This window comes from Pleurodeles waltl, chromosome 6 (genome assembly GCF_031143425.1).
Source record: "Pleurodeles waltl isolate 20211129_DDA chromosome 6, aPleWal1.hap1.20221129, whole genome shotgun sequence".
Lineage (NCBI taxonomy): Eukaryota > Metazoa > Chordata > Amphibia > Caudata > Salamandridae > Pleurodeles > Pleurodeles waltl.
In genome coordinates this window covers 427,427,304-427,448,886 of record NC_090445.1, presented here as the reverse complement: position 1 = coordinate 427,448,886, position 21,583 = coordinate 427,427,304, and the positions used below count along the sequence as shown (strand labels likewise).

The following is a 21,583-nucleotide window of genomic DNA, read 5'->3' as shown; positions in this document are numbered from 1 at the left end:
CGGCTGAAACTGAGTCCCAGCAAAGAACAATAAAAAGTACAAAAGGGGTCAGGGTATGAACACCCTGACTCCCTAGCTCTGGTGCTGAGGCCCCAGAGGGACCCCGCAGGGGTAAAAAGCTTTTTTTTAAAACAAATGTTACTGCAAATTTGCGATGGGGTTGCGAATTTGCAGTAAAAACTTTTTTTTAAATAAGCACGGGCTCCTGTGCTTGTTTTTAAATAAGCCCCTTGGTGGGCCAGGTCCTGGAGGCACTCTTTTCTTTTTAAAGGGGTGGGGTCCTGGCCCCCCCACAACCCTGGAGACCACCACTTCCCATGGGCAAATAATAAAATATGAGCGGGAGCCGCATGGCGCCCAGGGACCACCCATGAATCAAAAATGCTTTTAATATGTGGGGAGGTCTGATGGCCACCCCCACAGCCCTGGGGACCACCTCCAGGAGGGCCGCACAGACCCCTTTGAGGGGCCACTTATGCCCCTGGGGACCCCCAACTCCCCGGCCGGCTCCTGCTTTGTCCAGGGGTGCCCACCCCTGGGACATAGCTGTTTGCTGTGGCTTGGCTGCAGCTCATACTGAAAGGTGATCTTACTCTTTTGAAATGACAAATACATTTTGCTTTTTAATTGGTCCAGAAATATCTCATTCTAAGTATGTCATATATCAAAGCCTAAAACTCTCTATCTCTCTCTCTCGCTCTCCTTCTCACTCTCTCTCTCTTTTTCAATCTGTCCCCCACTCACACACCCACACGGACACTTACTCACCCACTCACAGACCCACTCAGATAATTACGCACTCACTCACAGACCCACTCAGACTGTCACACACCCGTTCACAGACCCACTGACACCCTCATGCACTTACTCACAGATCCACACACACTGATGCACCCACTAAAACACTGATGTACGCACTCCCACACCTGGACAGATCCTCTCACAGCCACTCTCACCTCCAGATACATCCTCTCACACCTATTCTCACACCCAGAGAGGCTGCAGCCAACTCCCATCACTCATGGCCAAAGGGCGGTGCACAGCATGGGTGGTTAGGGGTGTTAGCCTCATGGTCTGGCTGCAGGCCAGGGCTTGCGGGCAACCTTTGCTGCACATGGGTGAAGGCCGTGCACGGTGCTAGGTTGGGTGCTTATAGGGGGTTTATTTAAACATTTGTAATTTACAAAAACAAAAAGGGAAACAAGTCCAGCTGGAATCCAACCCTCAGTGCAAAAGCCCTTGACTTTCAGGCTGAGCTATCTGTTTTTTTTTTATTTTTGAGCACTTTGTTTTTCACTCTTTAATGGCTATCTGGGACTGCGGGGAGCCCACAAGGGCTCCCCTGCAGTACCTATATGTATTTTCATAAAAAAATAAAAAAAATAAAAACAAGCCATTTACAGGCTATCTGAGACCGCAGGGGAAGCCTCAAGGCCTCCCCTGCAGGCCCATTGCTTCAGCAACCAAGGAGCTGCTTTAAGCACCAGCTCTGTGGTTGCTGAAGCATTTCATCTCTGTCCCCTTTACATGAGATGAAAGCTTCAGACTTGCTGTGTTTGCTGTGGCTTGGCTACAGAGCTGCAGCCAAGCCACAGCAAACAGCTATGTCCCAGGGGTGGGCATCCCAGGAAAATACAGGAGCCTGCCCTGCGGTGTGGCGGTCCCCAGGGCCTCCAGAGGCTCCTCGAGGGGGGCCATGTGGCCCCTCTCCAAAGTGAATAGCCCTAGGGGTGGTGGTCCCTGGGGCACGGGGTCCCAAAGCGACCACCTTTCTTTTTTTAAATATTTGCCCCAGGGCCAGTGGTCACCAGGGCTAATGGGGGTCCCAAAGGGACCTCCTTTAAAAAAAAAAAATATTTGTCGGGGGGGTGTGGGGGGGGGGGGGGAGGGGGGTGTTTGGTGTTCCCAGGGGCAGTGGGAGGGCTGCGCAGCCCCTCAAATAAATCAAATTTTGCCCCAAGGGTTGTGATCCCTGGGTTGTGGGGGTCCACAGGCTCCCGCATATTATTTCTTAAACACCCTGGGGAGGTGGTAGTCCCCGCGCATACGATAACAGCTCTGAGGAGGTGGCGGTCCACAGGTAACTGAGGGGGCATGCACCCCCCCACGTATACATTATAAGCCCCAGGTAGGTGGTGGTCCCTGGGAGGGGGCCAGAAGGGCTCCACCCCCACATTTCTAAAAAAAATGCTTACAGGACTTGGCACACCCAGGGGCTTCATGATAACGAAGAGCAGGAGACCGCGCTCTGTATTTTTTTATTTTACGGGTCCAAGCGTAAATGCTTTTTAGCCCTGGCGGGCTCCCTTTGGGACCTTACCACCAGAGCTAAGGAATCAGGGTGTTCGTACCCTGGCCCCCTTTGTATTTTTTATTATTTTTTTCTGGGACTTGGCTGAAGCCAAAATTGCAGACAACACTTCTGTTCTTGAAGTGTTATCAGTAAATCAGGATATATATATATATATATATATATATATATATATATATATCCAAGAAAGAAGTGACTCAAACAGATGATCTCATTAAAGAACAAAACTATACTTCTACTACTACAAATTTAGATTTGCTTAAATTTCTCAAAAACTACTGAATGGATTTACACCAAATAACAACAATTATGTACAATGCAATGGGTCTTGCATGTGCTCGAGTTACAGCTATTAGGGTTGTAAACTCCTAACAGGACTTTTCTTGCCACATAAAATTGAAAATGAAAAGTAAAACCGTTTCACATAAGCGAGCCGATTCAAAGCGCCATGCTATGTGGCTGAAGGAGATACCCAAAAGGAAAAAGAAGTTCAATCACAATCAAAGTTTCGGCAAAAGTGCAATTAGCCATGTAACAGGGTTGATGTCCAAGGATGTAACCAAACTGCCCCATAGAGGGACAAACGTAAAGCATTTACCAATGATTATAAAGGATTTTTGAAGGCCAAGACCATGAACGAGTGATAGTGATAGACGTGAGGTGGGTGTGGTTAAAAGCCCAAATAGATAAAAACGCGTCCGAAAAGTAGTGCTTGCGTGCTGCTATGCTCGACCTAAAAAGGGCTCTTTGTAGACCAAGAGCTACCTTTCTGCCAAATTTGGTGTAATACCGTCTAGTGGTTTTTGTGCTATTGCTGTTCGATTATTCCTATGGGAATTAACATTGTAAATGCTCTAAATTTCACCCCCCCCTTTATCTCACCCCCACTTGATGGATCACCCCGAAATTTTCCAGACAGCAGCTAACATGACTGTCGCTTTTTTTGGGAACATTTTGTGAAGATTCATCAAGCGGCGCCAAAGATATAGGCAAGCAAAAAACTGCTTTTTCTATAGAAATTAGGTCTTAACTAGAACAGCCTACTGGCGACTATAAGTTCAGTGAACAGGTTTTGGCACTATTGGTTCAAACATGTCATCGATTGCTGTCTTTTCTGAAGTAAATCAATTACTTGCTGAATTTCCCAGAGTTCAACACACACATATACACAAATATATGAAGGGGGTCAGTTCATACTCACAAGGGTCTCCAATTCTTTAATCTCTTTTCAGGAATTGATAAAAGCCTTTCAGGATGAGGCACAACAGACTGGTAAGGAGCGGCTTCTGCTGAGCGCAGCAGTGTCTGCTGGGAAAGGGACCATTGATACAGGATATGAAATCAGTCGCATCTCCAGGTAAGTGCTGGAGCCCCAAGAAGGCGGTTATTATTAAGGCTGTTCTGAACCTACTAGAGACAGGGTGGATAGAGGAAAGCCCAAAGATATCTGAACAGCTTAAATCTTATAAAAGGCTTGCTAGGTTGTTATGTAGGCCTACAAGCTATTTACAGTTAACCTGTTGTATTGACCCGCAGGGTCTTGGACTTCATCAATGTTATGACCTATGATCTGCACGGGTCCTGGGAAACCATCACCGGCGCAAACAGCCCCCTGCACAGGGGGTTAAAAGACACTGGTGCAGCTGTGTACCTAAATGTGGTAAGTCGATGTAAGGTAACCAACATAGACCTCAGTGGAATGACATTTATGCCCTATTACGAGTTTAGATCCTATTTATCGCACCTGATAAAAAATGATACCCCATGGTATGTTACTTATCAGGTGTGGTAAATAACACCTATTATGACTTACTGGGGAATAACTTGTGGATAATGGTGTTTAATGCACCAAATGTTTAAGAGTCCAATGCACTCTGGGAGCCTAGTTCACCACATCTGAAACACTTTGACTACTATTCGAGATTACAGTAGAGTTCAAAAGGAAAGACAGGACTGAAATATGATGCGCCTGTTGATGTACATTCATCTGATAACCCTCCAATTTTCCTTTCTCCATCAGAGCCCTCATCCACTTCATTGGAGTCTCACTCATCCATGCCCCACTGGCCTTATTTCCAACCTAAAATGTCTATCCCCTTTTACAGGACTTTGCTATGAAGTACTGGAGAGACAACGGGGCACCTCCAGAGAAGGTCATTATGGGGGTTCCCACATATGGACGGACCTTCACCCTAGCCACTGCAGACACTGGTGTTGGTGCCTCTTCTTCTGGGGCAGGGACTTCAGGCCCTTTTACGGGCTCACCAGGATTCCTGTCTTATTATGAGGTAAGCAGAATCAGACCACGCCCACAAAAAGGTGCTCTTCTTCAACCCATAATCTAGAGCTCTCAATGTGTCCTAGGTGGAGTGTGAGACATTCAGCCAATTCTGGCTTTGTAGTTCACGTCATGTTGGATTTGGGTAGTTGCTTTTCATTATTTATGTATGCAGGACTACAAGAACTAGAATGTATCCTAATGTAAACTTAAACATAGGGCTGGCTGAAAATCTCACAGTTCACACGGAGCATCTTGGTTCCTTTGCAAGTTGTGAGATGTATCTGTTTGGAGGTGACCTTCATAGCTCCCTTATCTTCAATGTTTCCTAGGTCTGCACCTTTATGAAGGGAGCTACAATTGTGTGGAGTGATGAACAGAAAGTACCCTATGCCTACAAAGGGAACCAGTGGGCTGGGTATGACAACATACAGAGCATCACAACCAAGGTAAGAGTGGGAACAACATCCTATGTGCATCAGAAGAATCATAGGTCCCAGAAACCACAAACTAGGCTTACCTTCACAAGTTGTACGCATCTGTCCCTCTAGGACAACCTAACATTTATCCTGAACAATGTTTATATTTTTTAGGGGTATTTCTATAGCACACACCAGGCCCAAGAGGCCTACACAATGCTGTACATGGTAACAGGAATATGAGTCACAAGAATAGTTGCAGAAGCTTTTCAAGGCATTTCCAAACAGGCACAAATGTTACATTGAGGGAGAGAAGAGGAATGCAAGTCGTGTGGAGGAGTAAGGCAGATTATCACATAGGTGAGAGGAAGACAGCGAAACGTTGATGCTTAAAATCTGAGGTAGTGTAAAGATGAACCTCAATATCCTTACTGATGCACTATAAGGAGGACACAAGTTTTAGGTGCAGAGGAAGGTCATTTCAGAGTCTGAGAGCAATTGATTATATTTTATCTTTGCAATGTGCTCTTTGTGAGATTTTTGGGCTTCAAGTCTGATCATCTCAGTCCAGCTGACCAAATTCCTAACCTTTGAATTTGTAAGTAGATTTGGTAGGCAGCCCTGGTTATTTCAGTGTGGAATCTTGAAAAATTAAACAGCAGGCTTTACAGTAGATGCAGACAGTGAGAGCCAGTGTTGTTGATTTAGAGCAGCAGGGTAATTTGAAACCAAACTGTCTAAGGTTTATTCTTCATATAATCTATGAATGAGAGAGCAAACCCCATGTAAAAGCCCAGAAATGTTGTCCAGGTTAAGAAGAGGGGGTGTAACTGATTAACTGTGTATTGTCTTCATTTTGAAGAAGTGTAATCCCAGGCATACAAATCAGTTCCATAAGCAGAACTGCATACATTTGAAATTGGCTTCAATGTCAGCAGTTTAGTTGACCGGTGTTGTGCTACCCCCAACTTATTGGAGTCAGTGCTAGGCCCCAAAAGGAAACTGCAAGCGTTTTGGAGAAAAGGAAAACTGCCAGGTGACTCTAACCACTCCCCTCTGAGTTATCCTCATATGGACAAGAGTGTCAGGAACCAGACAAACCTTATTAAAGAATTTCTTATCTGCAAGTGATACAGTATAACCCTGTCCCAATCCCCAAACCAGTAGAAAACTTCAGAAATATTGGTATTTTGTATATTGTATGCTTGCTAAATTTGTACTATTTAGGCGTAGTGTGTCCGATGCCCAAATTTGAGTAGGCTGGTGGAATTGCCTTGTGTTATTGTTAATTATTTAACTCTTTCATATCTTAATATGCAGATATCTACTTATTTAGCTATTTGTGAACTCGAGTTTTTGGCCCGGTAAATGGGTAAATATTTGAATCCAGCACTTTTTTGCTATGTACTTCATGACTCACCCAGTTGTTCACCATATGTTTTGCAGGGGGCCTTGAAAATAAATTCCTCGCTATGAAATAGATACTTGTGCATTTTCTCAATATTTGAGCAAGATGTGGGCACCTCCTAGAATGTTACACTACATAAGGCCAAATGCATATGGTGACTGTGCCCATTTCACTGCATTCCAGCAGGTACTTTAGATGGCAAGATGAATTGGAAGATAGGGTGATGCACATGTAAACTCAAGAGTCCCTTCTGAGAGCATGCCTCACACTATGGCAGAAAATCTCAGCCAACACAGCCTTATAACCCCAGAACCTTTAACAGAGCCTCAGATAATGGAGTGCAACAGTTTCTGTTCAAATAGGTTAAGCCTGGCAAATGTTGGCCCTTGATGCTCTAAGATGTTTCATACTTTACAGGCACAGTACCTGAAGACCAATGGGTTTGGTGGTGCTATGGTTTGGGCTCTGGATCTCGATGACTTCACTGGCACCTTCTGTGGGCAGGGAAAGTTCCCTCTGCTCCAAGCGCTCAAGACAGAGCTGAACCGAGGTGAGTTGACATATCTTACAGACAGGAAGGGGATTCCAAGGATTTCAATATGTACTTCCCTCTGACACCTACACAGCCAAGGGTGTTGTGTTATTTGACGGCCCTCGCCCTATTCTTTAAATAGTTTGTATTTAAAGTATTGGAATAGTTCCATTTAGATCTAAACCTTGAAATCTGCACTACCTAACTTGGTGCTTTAGAAAAACATTATCAAACACCCTTAACTTACTCTAGCACACCAAACAGGTCAAACGGCTCACAAAACTGCTCTGATAATGGTAGAAGATATACACTTTTTGTTTTGGCCAAAATCTTTCTGTTTCGGTACCAGCTGGGGACTGCTTTCAATGCTTGATCCTGGACCAAGTGTCGCTGCCTTTTTCCTGAACTCTTTTCAGTTTCTCACTGCGCCTTTACCTTTGCATTTTCTATGCTAGCTTCCAATGTCCTAGAAATACGCTTTTTAGGTTTCGCCTGCACAAGTGCGCTTCGTGCTGTGCTTGCAAAATCTTTTGTGAATAGAAAAAACAATCTGAAAAGGGGCTTGAAACCAGCCCCTTACTTACCTGGACTTACCATTGGCTTAGTCCAATATCGATCTCATTTACTTGCTTCTAATTGGCCAGCACGTCGTTTGCTTTCACTTTCTGCTCTCTGCTGCTTTGCTGTCCTGCCGTCGGGTGGATTCTGGTCCAAGTACTCTTTCCGGTCACTGCCATTGGTTACTGGCCAGTCTCCTTCCACTAACCACATTTCTTCCCAAGGTGCTTTGTTTTCACTTTCACAGTGTATGGGGCACAAATCACAGTATACAGGGCACAAATCACAATATACTGGGCACATATCAAACATTCCGCAACTTCTTTAAAGGACAATTAGGAAGAATTGTAAAGTGCCTCAGTAGAAAATGGATGCTACCAGTCTGGATACAAGAGGATTTACAGAACCTCTAGACTAGAGCACTAGGAGTGTTGGGGGGAGGGGTTTTACAGCACAACCCAGAAACAGTCAAACTGAACAGGATGACACAGTCCTCTTTGTCTCACAAAGATTTTGACTCTGCATACAGCAACTGGATCATATGACCCTACCAGAAAACTAAAAAATTTGAAAAAACATCCTGTAAAACACACACCATAACATTAAGACCAGTGTTAAAAATATTACACTTCCAGTCCTGCTCCAATTACATTCCACACTGCGTTCTGCTGAAGGTGGCGCATACGCTTCCTAAAAAATATATACATATTATAATATGAAAATAATACAAATCGCTAAATGTTATAAACACAAACAAATAGAAATAGGGTGGTGCGAAATCACCAGACCTACCAACTTCACTGAAAACCTCACAGTGGGGGGAGGGGGGAGGCCTTGGAGGGGGTGGGTCATCGTGCAGAGAGGCAGCTAAGAGGCACTTTTACCTCCACCCAGGCCCCAAACCCCCTCCTAAACAAAAACAACAAAAACAAGCTTGCTGAGACTGCTGCCGATGTCCTAGGTGTTTTCACACCCATTAAGGGACATCGACAGTTAAAAGCCTCTGAAAACTATCTGAAAACATCTATTTACTCTGGTTTTCAGCTTGTTTTCCCTGTCACTGTGCGATATTGACTCTTCACCATGTGACCGTGTGAATGGAGTCAATATTGTGAGTTTTCAGTTCTTAATCACTGAAAAATAAAGTAAAATAACCACTCTAATAGGGGCTCTCTGATATAGTTATTTAGTACAATTGTGCTCATCAGACTCCACTTAGCAGATGATCACCTGACTACAGATCTTTTAAGAAACGTGTCACGCAGCGTGTCAAGCCTCTCTCTCGCATTCCTCTTGAGGATAAAGAAATAGAATGTTAGAAATTAAACAACTTAACCATTTTCTCAAGCAAATTTACAGCAATTTTTTACTGGAAAATATTTCATGCTTTCTATTGGAAACTCAGTGTCATATTTGTATATACTGCTTAAGAAAGACGATATTAGATTACATCTACGGCATTAACATTGGCAGCTTAAAACAACTCTTGACTTGAACCGCAACTTTACATATGTTCCTCTACATGCCATTCAAAATAGTAATTTTTCTGTTTTAATAATAGAATCGCTTAATCATTTGTCTTTTGTTTGTTTCCATGACTAAGGGTCATTGGGCTTCGAATCACGTGTATAAAAACACATTCAATATTAACTGCTGTTGCAAACGCTTGTGACACATGGTTGGTACAGAGGAGGAATTTGACCTCATCCATGGAAAATAAATAAAAATGATTAATAGACACATAGAGAAACACCGATCAGTACTATATTTTACAGCTTAACCAGCAGTCACAATTGCAGTTATCTTGCAGGCACTAAAGTCATGATTTGAATGGTGCAGCAGGGGCATTGGCACCAGGACCAAAAGTTGTCAGAACTCCTCTAAACACCAAATATTGTTATATTGTACTTCTAAACTGGCAGTCACAAGTGCAGTTACAGTGCAGGCATTAGGGTCATTATTTGAATGGTGCAGCAAGTGCAGTGGCAATGTGGCCAAAAGCTGTAGGAACCCCACTAAAAACAAATTATTACTAAACGTTGCTACCAAACAGGCAGGCACAAGTGCAGTTACATTGGATGCACTAAGGTCATGATTTTAATGGTGCAGCAGGTGTAGTGGCACCGGGGCCAAAATTTGTCATAAGTCCTCTAAACACCAAGGGGCATATTTAAGAGCCCCTAGCACCACATTAGCCTGCCATAGCATCATTTTTTTATGCTAAGGCAGTGCTAAAGTGGCTTGTTCCAAGGGCCATATTTACAAAGTGGTGCAATGCATGCACTGCGCCACTTTGTAAACCCTTGCCTCACATTAGAGGTCAGAAGAGCAGGTCTTAAAATGACATTCCCATAGAAAGGTATGGGCCTCCTTGCACTTTGCTACACTAGCATCAACATTTTTGATGCTACTGTAGCAAAACTCCACAATAGGGTAAAAAAGTTTGACGCTATTGTGCCAATGACCACCATGGTGTGCCGTATTATAAATACGGTGCAACTATGGTGTCGTTATGTGCCGGTAGGTAGAGTGCAGGAAAAGTGGTGCATCAGCTCGGATGCGCCACTCTTTCTTAAATATGGGCCAAAATATTGCTATATTTTAGTACTAAACAGGCAGTCACAATTACAGTTACCTTGCAGTTAAAAGGGGAATGATTTGAATGGTGAATGAATCAGTGGCACTCTACTAACTACACATTACTTTATTCTAATGCAATGCCATATTAAATAAGGTACCTATTACAATTTTGGAACCTGGGGATATTAATTCCACATACATTACAACATAAACAACTATTAACAGTTCATCAAGTCTAAAACAAACATTATTATAACCTTTTTCTAATATTTATAATCCAGTTCGATAGTAAGATAGAATGCTTTGCCAATGCTTGTTTACCTTGTTTTCAGTTCTATACTGTTTTGCCTATGAATCTGTTCTGTTCTTGTGAACCTTGGTAAATCATGTGAAGTGCTCTCTGTCCACTTTTTTAGTCCTAGTTTCGTTTGTGTTTTCAGGCCCTTATCCACTAAAAGTCTGACTAGTTCCTACATTTTGTCCCCTTTGTTAAGATCCCAGGTTTGGATTATTTCTTAATTGTTGTAAAGACCTATCATATTAAGCCCAGTCTGTGCTATAATTATCTGCGCTTGCCACCCAAATGTCTCCATCCCAGTTTTATGCACGCATTTCTATAGCGCAAACCTGTGTGAGGCTATGGTGTGAACAACAGTTTTGTGTTTTGCTACCTACAAAAAGATGCTCTTTGGTTAGCCCCTAGTTCTGCCTGTTCACTACTATGTGGACATTTTTTAACTATATTGTACATGACCTAATGAGGCATGAAGAGACAGTCATGCAAACCGCCGGTCTTCCTGCTTCAGCAGTTTGTTTGAAATGTCCCAAAATGCAAGCAGTTCCGACACAGGCAACCTATGTCTTATTATAGATAACAAGCCCCAGATTTACTAATGGCTTGCACTGCCCTTGCATCATGGAAGGTGATGCAAGAGCAACGCAACCCCTTAATTGAGATTTTCGATGCCACTCGGAGCCACATTGCGTAAATAGTAATAGTAAATCTGGAGTAATGCAAGACAGTGCAAGTTGCTGCATTGTATTACTGTTCCTGGAATGGCTTTCCATGGGAGGATTGTGGGTGTACTCACACATCCATCCATGGTTTTTGGCGCATTCCCAGATTGACTCATTCCGAAGATTACTATTGTTAGTGAAAGTGCTACGCATTCACACGTGAGGCGTAACGAGGAACAGTATGTTTATTTATCCTTTTTTTTTCCTCTTTCTATGAGTGCTACTTTCAGCCTCAGAGGATTGTTTTTGTGCAGGAAGGTGTCTCTCCTTGTACAATAACAATCCTGGCTGCAACAAAGACACCCTTGCGCTGTGCTGCAAGTGTGCCTGTGTTGGTGCTCAGCAGCCACTAGTGGACCAGCCAGATCCAGCAGAAAGGCACTATGGCCCTCATTACAACATTGGCGGTAAAAAACCCCTACCGCCGCGTGGACGGCCACCAAAAGACTGTCCCCGCGGCTACCAGCCATCCGCCATATTATGACCACAGCTAGATTTCCGCCAGAAGGATGGCAGAAATCCAGCTGTGGCCATGCCGGCAGATGGCGGTAAGGTGGCACTGCTGCCACCAGCAGCGCCACGCCAGTAGACCGCTGCCAGCCGTATTATGACCCATAATACAGCACGGCCCGTCCCATCTCCTGCCGGAGGACCCCCTGAACACAGGTAAGTGGGTGCTTCGACAGGGGAGGGGGGTGTTGTGTGTGTGTGTGTGAATGTTTGTGCGTGTGTGTATGCGGGTGTGTGTTTCATTTTGAATGTGTGTGCATGTATGGAGGCGTGAGTGTGTGTATGTTGTGTTGTGTGAATGTGTGTCTGCGTCTATGTATGAAAGTGTGAGCGGATGTGTGTGTGAATGGATATATGTATGCATGGATGCATGTGTGTATGCGTGTGTGGGTGTCAAGGCGGGACGTGAACATAGGGGGTTTGGAGAGGAAGGGGGTGGGAGGGACTCTGGAGAGGGATTGGGGGGAGAACCCTATCATTGACAGGGAAGGAATTCCTTGTCACTTATAGTGCCTACCGCCATGGTTTTCGTGGGGGTAAGGAAGCCACGAAACCCATGGCAGTAGGTGTGGTCATAATCCTGTGGGCGGAACAGTGACAGCCGCTGGGCTGGAGATAGATATCTCCAGCCCGGCGGTTGTCACTGCCATGGCGTTCAGAGTGGAACATTGGCGGGTTGGCTTCAGCCAAACCACCAATGTCATAATATAGTGGCAAGTACCACAAAGCCTGCTGGCGGTACTTACCACCATATTACCACCGACCGACCGCCGGGGTCATAATGACAATCTATTAATGATAATCTTAGATGATATGGTGCATTCCTGCCCTCTCCGTTTGACACGGCACAGCACAGAATCTGCCCCTATTTGTTTTAAAGGAACACAAGGAAAAGGCCTGATGATTCGTCTAAGGTCATTAGGAGCCTTAAATAGTTGTTAGTGGTGACAGTATCTAGGATCTTTAGATGTTTTGATTTTAAAGGATAAAGTTGGTAAAAAAATAATCAGTAGTATTAACAAGCATTGGCAAACCCAGTAGGCCGCTCCTATGCAAGATCTATTGGCTTTGCCAATGGGTTTTAACCATGTTGTACACCAGCATGGCTGTTGTTCAGCATGGCTAAAAGTTAGTGGTGTAGTTGAGATTGGTGTGGAGTAGAGTGTCATACAGTGGAGTGGCATAGAGTGAAGTAGAATCTCATAGAGTGGAGTGGCAAAATAACTACAAATTAGCATTATACACTGCTTTGCCTCAAGGAGGCATATCATTGGTGGTACAAGGACCTATGTACTAAAAACGTAGAGAGGGCTTTGTGCCAAAGGTTTTCAGCTCCTTGAAGCAGACGTAATGTTGGAGAAAGATTTACATTTTTTCCATGTTTGCTGTTCTGTACGGCACAAACACAAATTTGTAAGAGTGTTAAAGTATGTCTAAGAATAGCATTTTTTACTTAAAGGGTAGCCTTCTAGTACACAACCTATGCTAGACATCACCCTCACCCTTGCACACTGGTGCAAGGGTGTGTAAATGGCACAGGGCTGCCTGAAGTACACCAACACATGGGAAGAGAACACCAGTGCCATATCTTTGTAGATGTGATGCTGTTCTGTTCTCCCCCTTTAAAGGAGCACAGCAGCTTTAGTTGCTACACTATGTTGCTTCAAAAATAAGTACATCTGGCCCTTTATTTCTAACGTACTCAGAACCTCTCATGACTCATAACCTTTTACCACTTCAAAAACTGTTCATCACACCTTATGGAATATTTTCTGCTATTTTGTGCAGAAGCCATCTGTGCAGGTACCTTGTCCATTGTAAAGTATATCTATGGTATGTTCCCTGCTCTAATGTACAGTGAATTGATACCATTTGGTTTTACTGTGCTATGGAAAAACATGGAAAAAATAAAATGTGGTGCCCAGGCTACCCCTAGAATCACGTACATTCAAAAGAGAGAGCTGGGGTAAGATATCTGAAAAATGCCTTACGGCTGAAACACGCAATGGTATGATGTTGGGGCTGGAGGATGGAGGAATGATGGGCAAAGCTAATCTTAAATTGTATATTTTGGGTCTGTCGTGGGTGGTAGGACCAGCCTTCCGAGCCCTTGAAGCTCCATTAAAGCATATATAAAAGAGATGGATGGAATGCTTGAATTAATCTCAGCCATTGGTAATTCCCAAACTGCTCCTGTGGATGAGGATGAGCCCCAAGTCCCCAAATCTACCACTGTGCACGACACACTGCTTGTAGTACCACTAGTATCAAGACTGCCACGAAATTTGTCACATACTGGTTTTTAACAACAGTCCGACTACAACAAGGTAACTCTGCACGCAAGCCAGAATGCTGGTGTGGCTGCAGTACTCATGGCACCCTGCTGCATCTTTTATGGGACTGCCTGCACCAAAATACTTGATGATATACATTTGCACCTCAATATTCACCGCTTCCCTGCATACACAATTCTGGGCTCACCCTTACATTCCCACTTAAGTCACGCAGGGAACACCAGATTGGATTGGCCTTAGGGGTGGCACTGCAAAGCATTTTGTCACACTGTGGCACGGGCCTGGTCCCCACACACCAGGCTGGCTCACTATCTGTGGTACAGCCTGGGGATGGAGAAATTGACCCTAACCCTCTCCGCCTGAGGCACATAATTTTCTGACTTTGGCACCCCTTCCTGGTCCTTCTATCATCTATTCCTAGAGCTTACTTGCTTGAGATATCTCCACATTCTCTGACTGACAGAGGTTATACCTGACTCTGACTAACGGTGTTCCCTTCTGGAACATGGCATAATAGTGATGACCAACATATCCGTACGTTCTCGAACACCGATGTTTCCTGTGGGGAATTGGGGGTTTGTTATGATAATACTTGTTGAGCTTACATTAACATATGAATACGTGCCAAATTATCAACAAGATTTTAAGGTTAAAAATTATTATTATGTTCTAACATGAGCCAGTGTATTAGATACGTAGGTTACATAATGCACAGGGCAACGTACTTGTAAGCTTATTCAATTCTTAAAAGAATAGGGATATTGCCTGCATCTTTTGTTTCTTATCTATTTCAAGTTTTGGTGGTTTAGGCTGCCTGCTTGATTAATGGTTAACAATATCAACCAAGTACATATAATTGACATTAACATTTTGAGAAATACAAAATACATAAAAATGTCATTAGACATGAAGGTCGTGTTGAGAGTTCTCGTTTTTTATTTAACAATAGACTTTCAATTATTGTATGTAAAGCTAACATTTTTGGACAATACATTCACATCACAAATGTCCTTAGCTGTGAAGAAGTGCTTCTTTGATGCTGTTGCTTTTTACTTTCTGTGCAATGGGACTCTGATATTCAGACAACAGTGCAGGTGCTCTGACCTAAAAAACAATTCTACCTTGTCTGATTTATAATTGCCTTAAAAACAATTTCATATAAGTCTATAGAATATTGTCTTCTATAAAACACGCACAGAGTTTGCAAGATAAATCTTACATATGAAGTACTACACTGCTTTGCCATCCACCAGTGTGATAAAACAAACATTGCAGCCCTATTACTGTAGCTTGGCAGCTGGTGTAGTTAATCACCAGACATGTGTACAAATTACCCTTTCTGACATGTAAAAAACGTAATTTAAATAATGATTAAATGGCCACTATGTAGGCCATGCAGCCCACAACCTAGGTTGCAGGATATTTCAAAATAGGAAATGTAGACATTTTACATTACGATGTTCTCATAGTGAGTAGCACCCAAAAATCAGTTTCACTGTCGGAAGGCTGGCTGGTGCATTGATAAACATTGGCAATCTGTATAAAATGTACTTTAGCAATAGCATGGCTGGGACCAACTGAATACAACTACAAAAACACAACTCTCAATGAGTAATCAAAGAACAACGTAATGTTGAACTCAATTTTATTATCGAATTTTATAATATATATGAAAGTACAAGGTTTTACAAAATTACATTTTCAGTGGCTGAAGCTCTTGGGGATAAGTTACATTAGTCTTTCATCAGTCAGCAACCGAGTGAGTATCCTTGATTAGGTGTGTTAATTGCTCAAAAGCAGATAATATGTCCGTGGTCTGGTTTGGTGTTTCAATTTCCCTGACAGGTAGACTAGTTGGCCTGTGTCAAGGCACTTTTTTTGGTACAAAGGGTCCTCCCCTGTCACAAGCAGTGCCAGATGACACCTGAACAGAACCTTTCTTTGACATACCAGTCATGCACTATAACACCAGCGTGTTGAAAGCTGCACACATAATTTGTTTGGACTGACCGCAGGAGGGGCCGGTCATTACCCTACTTACCCCTCTATGTCAGTGCATAGGCTCAGCACAAGGGTTGATTTATTCAATAAGGGCCACTGTGGTATTACAGTAGGGCACACAGGAATTGCTGGCAAAGTGAGTACTGTTACCCTTTGAATTTTTAGGCTATTGGTTATGTATGGCTCAGGAGTTATCCCCACCCACATGCCGAATTCAGCCATACAAGGGGGACACAACACACCTTTTTGTGAAAACTCAGGACCTATGGAACAACAGAAAAACAACTTCACATGCTGTTTCAGACATGTTAGGCTTGAAGTGGGTAAGAATTTCTCTAATGTTGGGGACCTGTTTCTGTAGTGCAAGGGGTTACGTCAGAGGGCCTCAAAGGGACAGTGACCCTACCTCTCCAGTAATGGTAGTCTCTTTATGGGAAAAGGATATCAGGAATGGCTGAAGAGGGGTCCAAACGTTTTTGAATCACAACCCACTTTTTAGAATGACAACCCTTTGCTGCTAGCTTTAACAGACATGAGGCTGGCAATTTTTTAGTAACCAAAGCAGCAAATGGCAACGTCCTGTCTTTTACATATATAACATTTTCCATTTAAATAACCACTAAATTTGCACAGACATACGGTTTTACTGCTAAACATATATTACACACAAGTCATAATGTGTGGAAATCGAGTTTCAGTGATTATCATGTGTGCATCACCGAATAAAGTGTCTTGATTTGGTTTGATCGTCTTAAAATCTTTGGGGAAGGTTTATGAGAAGTGGTGCTGCACCTAGTGCAGTGCCTCTTTTCTTGCGCCCATTAGCGCCCCCCCAACACCACCATGTGTGTGCCATATTTAAAATATGGCACACCATAGTTGTAGTTAGGGGAACTAGCATCATAAGTTTTTACGCTAATCTGGCGCTTTGCCAGATTAGCGTACAAAATTATGACGCTAGTCCTGCAAAGCACCCAGAGGCCCGTTGAACACAATGGGAGCCTCTTTTTAACGCCTGCTCTTAGTAGGCGTTAAAAAATGGCAATAAAAATGACACAAAGAAATCTCTTTGAGCCATTTTCTCGCCCCCCCCTTGCATACACTATGTCTGGTGCAGGCAAAATGTGGTGCAGGGGGTTACAAAGTGGTGCAATGCAAGCATTGTGAGACTTTGTAAATATGGTGCAGCGTTTTTGCGTTCCAGCGCCACAATAGGCTAAAAAACATGACGCTAATGTGGTGTTGGAATGGCGCTAGGCCCACATAAATCTGGGCCTTTGTTCTCACCACACTTCAGAATTACCAAAAATGTACTTCCTATTTACTTTTTCCTTTACAGGTATTTACATTTGTTCTGTGTTACAAAAAAAGGCATCCTACAAGCCTTTCCTTTTACACTCCCTGTACCCCTTAGAGACTGCCACATAATTCACTTTACTTTCTCCAACTGAAAAGTGAAAGGAGTTTGTAAACACCAATCTCCAGGCTAAAACAATAAGCAGCAATTTTTTAGAAGCCATAGCCTGACATTTAACTCCTGTCTTTGAAGTGCAGCAAATGTGGCAAGGGAAATACAGAATTGTTATATACCTTTATTTATTGCTTAGAATATTGTGACCTACCAAAAATTGGCTTGTGAGTCACAGTATAGGAAACACATTTTTTAGCCAGTTAATCAACTGTCCTTTTCTTTTGAAACTTTCTCAGGTTATGGTGGAGCTGTGCTCCCAGTGATCTCTATGCCCAACAGGGACTGAATGCACTGTTGGTGTAGACCGCCTCATAGTGGTGAAAGCTGCATCTTGTCTGGTTATTTACGTTTCTGTTGGGGGCTATACTCTCAGTCAGTCACATCATAGCGCTCACTTGTGCATAATGCCCTTGTGCTCTGTTTGCTGGTGGTCCTACAGGTGCTACTCCATTTCCAGGTGCATTGACAGATGTACCACTGTCGCATAGGTTCTCATTATCCTAATGAGACTACTGGATTTGGGCAGCAGAATCACTTGTACTCTGGGGGTCTGAACCCACTGCAGGTGACACCTGTCAGCCTAACCTGGGTTTTGTTCCGACTAACTAGCAATGCCTCACCTCCACCCTAGAGCAGGGATATGAGCGCATGACACAATTGACTCCTCAGGGAAATCGTGGTCACTCAGATCTCATCTGTTTCTCTCAGTTACATTAGTCTCACATATGCAAGGACAATCAGAGGCAGAGTGTAGTTCAATAACTGCATCTTAGATATTAAAGCATGTATTGCAATAACTAGGACGATGAAGCATGACAGGATTAAAATTGTGACAAGGGGAGTAAAACATAAAAATAACGCTCCCATATTGTCACTACGGTTTTTTAGAATAGTTCCTATCTAGACTATGTTAGAGCACAGCATGTTAAGCTCTAATTCTGCCCTTTAGGTTCCCTTGGGAAGATATCATCCCTCATACCTGAGCAAGAGGCTGTAGTCTAATTAGGCAGCTACAGTGAAGCACTTAGCAATCAGCATACAGGTGTGGTCATCTGGCTGGAATCTCCCTCTAATGTACATGGGTCAAAGTAGTGTTTTTATAATAAAACAGCTGATGTTCCAAGCGTACCACTTTTGCTGGGAATCTATCTTACTGCAGCCTTGAGAAAAGCACAGAGTGAAAGAAATGTCTTGTGTAAGAACGCAGTACTCGTCTAGGCAAAGAACTGCTAGATAGAGAAAATAAGACAAGACCGCAAATGTGGCTATTTGTTAAAATAATAAAAACGAAGCTGAATAAAATATATCTAGGTTAAAGTGCACAGCGGCAGGCTTAGTTTGCTAAAATAACATGTATAAAACTATAGCTTAAATGGGTACACAGCACCACCAGCCCCATCAGCTGGCATGGAGAAACATCCAACAAACCCTCCTCCCAGGGGTCCTTTCTCCTTCTCTCTTTCTCTTGTGCTTCAGTGGTATGGGAATTAAAAAGGAGAAGGCAAAGTAGGTAAAAAACAAGCCATGTGTCTCTAAGAAAGCCTGTTTAGCAGTCCAGATTATTCTAGTTCTGTTTCATACCATGAACTTGGAATTCATGTCTGCGTTTGTTGGCCTCCTCATGCCACTGTTAAATGAGTGGCCACTATTTGGCCTCTATCTTGTTTGTTGCATCCTTTAACGTATTTTGCAAGTTCTCTAATCTCAGGTAAGGACTTCTTCCCATCCTCATTAATTAGTCCCACGCATTGTTTCAGAAATATGCATTTGGCTTCACCATATTGATGGCACAAAGAGTGTGCAGGAGTCTCTTCCAGTGGGGGTTAGCTACATTTAGAGTATTCTGCCCCCATCACTTTTCTTTCATTCACACCTGGTGAACAGGAAGGGGTCTGCCAGCTTTGTGCCTGCAGCTCATCCTGTGGAGGGGATTGAGAAGGAAATTGGAAACAGGGTAAGAGGTTCCTCAGTTATTCCTCTAATTGACCTCAGGGGTGGGAAGGTATTGTACATTCAATGCATTAAGCTGGTCTTCTGTTGTGCACCTGGAGGGGGTAGGGAAGGAGATGGGCAGCTAGAACAGAGGAGCTCTTTCTCACTCACATTCACCCTTGAAGGGCCTGAGCTGCCGGTTCTGGTGTTCCTGCTTATCTTCCTATTTTTCCTAATTTTGCACTATTTCTAGGGCCTGCCCACTCTAAAACCATGGATTTGCACACCTGCAGTCTTCCCTGTTGGACTCATCCCATTCCTACCTACTGGACCAGTCTAAATCCCTAAAATGTCCTGTCTAGATGACACCTTTAGTGCAGTTTAACACATTACAAGCAATAGGAAACAAATCCATACATCAATCTCTCCGTTACCTTTGATGCCTGGGGAAGACGCAGGAACATGTAACAGACAGATACCTGCAGACAGGCGCCAATGAACAAGCTGCGCATTCTTGTTGTTGGAAGAAAGAAAGCCTTGTCAGTCTGCTACGCCATTCTCAAATGAGAGGCTGACTTTACTAATTTGTTGTGCCAACTTCAGAACGAGGCTATGTTTAGTAGAAGGGCGCAGATGAAATTTGCAATCACAGGACAGGAAAAAAGCAGTGTGCAACAATGCAGTGTACACACAAAATTGCAACATATTAAAAGGAACTAAATGATAGCTAGTATTAAGGCAGTTATGTAAAATTCCGTCCTCATCTGTAGGAAACAGATTTTATTTCCACATCTGTATGACCTAGATTTCCATTTTCCATTATGTTTTTAGAGCTCTGCTTACTCTCTGCTCTCTAAGTGTGTGTTTGGAGAGGACAATCAATGCCCACAGCTCCCAAGTACTCTCAGTAACAATGGGCTAATTCATACCAGGGGTTTGCTAATGCAGAGAGCTTTTACACCATGAAAATGTTGCTGCACCTGTTATTTTAACGTGTTTGCCCTAAAAGCTAAAATACAAAACGGGTAATGTTAAGAGATTTAATGTAAAGATGTGGGTGTAGTTTTTGTAAACACCTGGCTCGTTTCATGGGACTGGCCATACCCTTTTGTCCCTTCCGTTGCGGGGATATATTTTTTCTCTCCCCACGCTGACAAACCTTTGATATTTACTCCTACTTTTTTGCAATCGCCACTTCCCAAGGCACACATAAATACATATATATGGCATATATGTCCTTCCTAATGATATATTGTTGTGTCAAAGCTTTGTTGTATTTTGTGTACTGGAGTCTTCAGCCCCCAACCAGGCAGTTGAAGCACCCATTATATTCCTCACAGTCTCTGAGATAGTCATCAGTCAGCCCTTTTGCTAAAATCTTGACCCCAATTGTAAGAAAACGGAGTGTACAATATTTTCCTGATTCTCACTATGACTGTTTATTCTTTATTGTATTTGTCTCCCTCAGGTGATTATCCATTAGGTGGCAGCTCTGCCACTGTGCCTGCCAGCTCCAGCTCTCCCCCCTCTGCTCCTGACAGTCCAAGAGATCCCAAACATGGCACCTCAACACAGCACCTCACTCAGGGGCCATCAACAAAGAGTTGTCTCCAGGACCCCGATGGCGTTCTAAAGGCCGACCCAAAGGATCCCAGCAAATTCTACACATGCGTCCATGGTCAGATGTTTGTCTATGAATGCCCAGCAGGGCTGGTATTCAAAGATGACTGCAAATGCTGCAATTGGGCATGAGTGCTGTGCTACAGCTTTTCGGGTTCTGCTTTGGGGTGCCTGGTGCAGCCCCCTGCACCAATCGTACACTGTAACCTTTAAACTCTGAGGAGGGTCTGGAGCCAAACAAATTAAATCATCATATATTTATTTTCAGAACATAGAAAAAGTCTATAAATCCAAATGTATAATAAAGACTGCTCATTATACTGTCATCTTTCAAATTTATTATTTACAATAATCAAATGGTTAAAATGATGGTGAGCTCGTTATTAGATAATCATCAGAGAGTAAACCGATCCCTATAAGAGTGGTTGGCCTTTTACATTTAAGGGAGAAGAACACTTAGAAACCAACATTGCAGACTGGAGCAAACTAAGCTAGTACTTTCAACGCCTACCGGCGAGAAAGCTTAGCCTTCCAACTAGAGTTAGGCACAGACTAACTTACCGAGATATCCCGTTATATACTGATCTTTTACGCAACAACATCAGGCCTCACATTCATACCCTGAGAACCTGGTGCCAATCATACGTTTCTG

The 21,583-nt window shown here is 43.2% G+C and overlaps 1 protein-coding gene across 2 annotated transcripts in view; it reads left to right on the top strand.

Moving 5' to 3' along the window:
• The window catches only part of LOC138299837 (chitotriosidase-1-like), a 353,309-nt gene extending 332,052 nt beyond the window's left edge, over positions 1-21,257 (top strand). For both annotated transcript variants that reach the window (XM_069238436.1, XM_069238435.1), the window contains exons 6-11: positions 3,544-3,668; positions 3,848-3,971; positions 4,417-4,599; positions 4,922-5,038; positions 6,834-6,966; positions 20,780-21,257. In XM_069238436.1, the coding sequence (XP_069094537.1) occupies positions 3,544-3,668; positions 3,848-3,971; positions 4,417-4,599; positions 4,922-5,038; positions 6,834-6,966; positions 20,780-21,063 (966 nt within the window). In that variant the 3' untranslated portion in view covers positions 21,064-21,257. The remainder of the gene's footprint in view (positions 1-3,543; positions 3,669-3,847; positions 3,972-4,416; positions 4,600-4,921; positions 5,039-6,833; positions 6,967-20,779) is intronic.
• Positions 21,258-21,583: the final 326 nt, after the last annotated feature.